We start from the raw sequence: 3,984 nt of genomic DNA, 5'->3' as shown, positions 1-3,984 counted from the left end.
AAGAGCTCAAGCTAATATTTCTTGACGAGAACAGACGACCTACTTTGCAACTTGCTTTGAATGGTGTTAATCGGGCCGTCTGTCGATCTTAAGCTAGGTTGGAAATGTAGTGATTTAGCGTGTCAATTCCTCGCTGTTTTAGTCAACTTTTTGGATGTTTTCTATCTACCTAGATGTTATGGCCAAGTTTATCCAATGAGTTATCATAAAGGTGAATTTCGCGCTCCCCCCTATGAGCGCAGGCCACGTCGAATTACTACTGCTGATCTAACAGTGCATCTTGGTCTCTATCGTCGTAAGACGGTGCTTGTTGGCTTTGGTGGCTGCCGGGAACTCGAAACTATAGAAGGCCACAGATAGAATCACCTTGGCATAGATTTCCACTGCATCCAAGTTGCCGTGATATGCAAGGTGATTTAATGATACAGTTTTCCTCTCGTTCAGAATACCGAATGCACTCAGTCCTCGCCAAATTGCTATCTATCACAATGACCATCGCTGTTTCATCATGGCTAATGATCAATTCGATGTTTTTCTGGTTCAGTAGTAGTCCATGTCGCATGAAGCAATCATTCCAAATAAGTAGTATTGAGTGAAACCAACTTCATTATGATTGGCTTGTAAACATAATTTTCGTAGTCCACTTTGCACTTGGAATTGGATAGCATACCTAACATCGTCCATGATAAAATCGGAGATCGGGATCATCAGAAGAAACTGTATTGTTTCCGAACATATTTTCCATGAGCATCAGGATTGTGTGAATATAGTCACAATTTTTGACAAACGCAGCTTGGTTGGTTGCTTATTAAGAGCTTTCTGATATTGGCTAGTTATAGTCGATACAGATCTCGAGCCTCCACAATTAAATTAAGATATTTGTGTGCCACATACCTTCTAATTTTTTTTTTTCCTTTAGGTCTAAGCAAGGTCTGCTCGTCTGAATCAGGTTCGCCTAAACTTCGATCCTGTATAGTATGCCCCTTCACAATGATACAAATGGTAGGTAGTACCGCTTGTTTGAGGAAAATTGATCCCTGCAATGTGTTTCCTACCTTTTGCTGTTACAGATTTATAGCGTTTTTTCGTAGTGTCAAAAAGCTTGACCTTCCCAAGAAAGTCGCAATTGCTCTCCCCTTCAATCATTTAATCCCAGGTTTGATACCATTTTCAGAAAGTACGTAAATTTTTAAATAAATGAATATTTTTCCGATGACCAAAATCACCGTCACTCTGTAGATACAACTGTGCAATCAAAGTGTAGTCTCACAGTATTTTTAGCATTTAAATTATTTGAAATAATTAAGACTTGCTTTTTTCTTATCGCTAGTATTATTTATTATCCTTGCAAGCACCGATATTTCGGGGACCACTTGCTCCCTTCATCAGTTTTTGTAGCACTTTTAGCACTGACGAAGGGAACAAGAGGTTTCCGAAATATCGGTATTTGCAAGGCTAATAAATATGACAAGCGAAAATAAAAAGGTAAGTCTTGATGGTTTCAAATAACTGCGCAAAATTGATTTTTCCCCCAAATTTTAATGCACATTATTGTAACGGTAATTTAAACAGCAAAGTTGATAGAAATTCCTTTATTATGTTAGCTTTCAAATGACATGTAAAAATTATTAGTTTTATTATAGGAAATTTACGAATATTGCGCATCAAATGGGAAAAAAACGTGGTATCGATATAGGGTAAATTCACTTAAATAGATTGATGCATTAATTTTCCATTGTTCGCAATCAAAACAACCATATCACACGTTTTCGTGCGTAATATCCGTAAATTCCCATAATAAAGCCTATAATTTTTACATGTCAATTGAAAGCTAAGATAATGAGTCATCTTTTATCAACTTCAAAATTTTGTAAGTTTAAAGTCTCATTACGATATGGCATTTTGACATTTTAGAAAAAAATCGAAGATGAAGATTGAAAAAAATATCCATTTGTAAGAAATTTTATGTAGTTTCCGAAAATGGTATCAGATTTCAGATGATTTTCTTGGCAATGTTAAGCCTTTTGACACTATTTACAAAAACGCTAACTCTATAACGGTAAAATACAGAGTACACATTCCATGGACCAACTTTCCACAAACAAGTGGCATTACTCACTATTAAAATTTGTACCATCGTGAACGGGAAACCCTACATGGTAAGAACTGAACCGAAATGTAAAAATCTGACATTTTTGCATCGCAGCTAATCAATAATTTCGTCCGCAAGACCTTCAAACTCATATACAAACTTCTAGAAAATTAAAAAATCATATTTGCATAATTCATTTTATTATAAATTCTTAGTATCATAAATACGTTTTGTACTAGGATAAATAGTAGTAGCGTAGGGTAAATTTTCATTATATGTATTACAATCTCTTTGAATTCTAGTATCACAATGGAGGTATCTTATAAATAGCGCAAATTTCATCCTTCCCTTATCTACTCACGCTAGCTCCTAGTAGAGCCAGTTGGTTTTTCATGGCAGCGATTTCGATCCTCAATTCAATATTTTCATGTTCAAGAAAAGCTGCTCGCACTGCAATTTCGTCTTCTTTAATCCGCCTTCGATCCCTTGATTTTTTTGCAGCAGCATTATTCTTCTTGCGTCTCTCATAATACGCAGCGTCTTTAACTAAACCGTTCTGACTGATCACAGAAGAATTCTCACCATTATTGTTTTCTGGTCCATCAGAATTGGTTAAATTGTGGTCATCGCTGCTGCTACAACTATCGTTCGCCTGTTCTTCCTTGATTGCCTGACCGCGCCTCATTTTTGGATTCCTCACTGTTGGTTTACCTCCATTCGCCTCGTACATCTGATCTAGCATTCGTTTCCTAAAGGCTCTGTATTTCTCGGCCTTCTCAACATCCAAAAGGGCATCTGTTGCCGTAAATGTTGCAGCCATTGCAATAGGGTCACGCGGAAATGCCTTGAAGGGGCGAGCAACCTTTCCATCGTTTTTCATTACAACTGGATACAAGACGGAAGGACGCAGATTTGGGGGTGTACCTACATCAATAGTTTCCTCAACGTCAACTTTGGACTCGCATGATGGCAACGTGGGGGAATGGGGAGACATCGATATCCCGTTCATTGTTTGACGCTGCATTGCCGCCGCAGTTTTGATGATATCAAAATGGCTTGCCGGAAATGTACCATTTGTCGGAAACATCGGTAAACTTTGGATACGTCGTAGTGCTAATATCTCCTCGCTTGTATTATTTGAAGGATGATTATAATAGGTTGGATGCGGATATAGCAAAGAAGGATGTGCTCCCGATGAGCTTCCACTTAATATATTCGATTGGTGTAAAGCAAACAACTGATCCGGGCTAGCTTTCGGAGAATTGGTATCAGGGCTAGAAGCTGTGTTGTAAGGTGACGGTGTTTTTCGAGTTTCTACAGAATCACGTCGTTTGGAGAGATCTAAAACGTCTAGATTATCAGACACTGCCATTTTGTTCGCTGAAAGAATGAAGAAAATCCACATTAGCAAACCACTTCACAAAGAATAACATAACACTGAAATTAATCTCTGAGACATACAATAAATAAGGGACTCACCACTATTCAAATCCTTCATAAATCGATCAAACATTCTTCACAAATCACCTCTCTGACTATTATCTAACTGCAAAGACGTGTTGATATTCACTCAGTTAACAGGTTGAAGGACAACTTCAAACTAACCAATGCTTGACCAATAGCCGTTCTTTTTATCCAAACGAATTTCCACTATGAACACATAAGGTTGCAAATTTCCGCACATACATGAATATACTCGTGAATGTATGCAACAATTCGAAAAACACCCCAGAGAAGGGCTTACGAACGAGTTTTCGTAAGAAAGGAACCTGACATTTGTATTACAGGATAATAAATTCATATAATGTGGCAACAAAATTCCAGGGAAAGTTCTATTTTATTCTCCTTCTTAATATGTTAGTCATCAATTAAAATTTTATTTTATGTACCTT

The 3,984-nt window shown here is 37.3% G+C and overlaps 1 protein-coding gene across 1 annotated transcript; it reads right to left on the bottom strand.

Annotated features, from left to right (window-relative positions):
- Positions 1 to 2,262: 2,262 nt before the first annotated feature.
- On the bottom strand, positions 2,263 to 3,701 carry LOC119655181 (protein giant-like). The gene is made up of 2 exons (XM_038060938.1): positions 3,572 to 3,701; positions 2,263 to 3,472 (listed from the first exon to the last, which is right to left on the bottom strand). Exons 1-2 carry the CDS (start codon positions 3,603 to 3,605, stop codon positions 2,442 to 2,444), a joined length of 1,065 nt encoding a protein of 354 aa, XP_037916866.1. The 5' UTR covers positions 3,606 to 3,701; the 3' UTR covers positions 2,263 to 2,441.
- Positions 3,702 to 3,984: the final 283 nt, after the last annotated feature.

Source organism: Hermetia illucens, chromosome 4 (genome assembly GCF_905115235.1).
Source record: "Hermetia illucens chromosome 4, iHerIll2.2.curated.20191125, whole genome shotgun sequence".
NCBI classification, from domain to species: Eukaryota; Metazoa; Arthropoda; class Insecta; order Diptera; family Stratiomyidae; genus Hermetia; species Hermetia illucens.
This window is presented reverse-complemented; position numbering and strand designations above follow the sequence as displayed.

Excerpts from the sequence above, each read along its gene's own strand:
- LOC119655181 (XM_038060938.1), bottom strand. The coding sequence starts at position 3,605 with ATGTTTGATCGATTTATGAAGGATTTGAATAGTG. Across the intron at positions 3,473-3,571 it reads TATGAAGGATTTGAATAGTG|CGAACAAAATGGCAGTGTCT; the intron begins GTGAGTCCCTTA and ends TCATTCTTTCAG.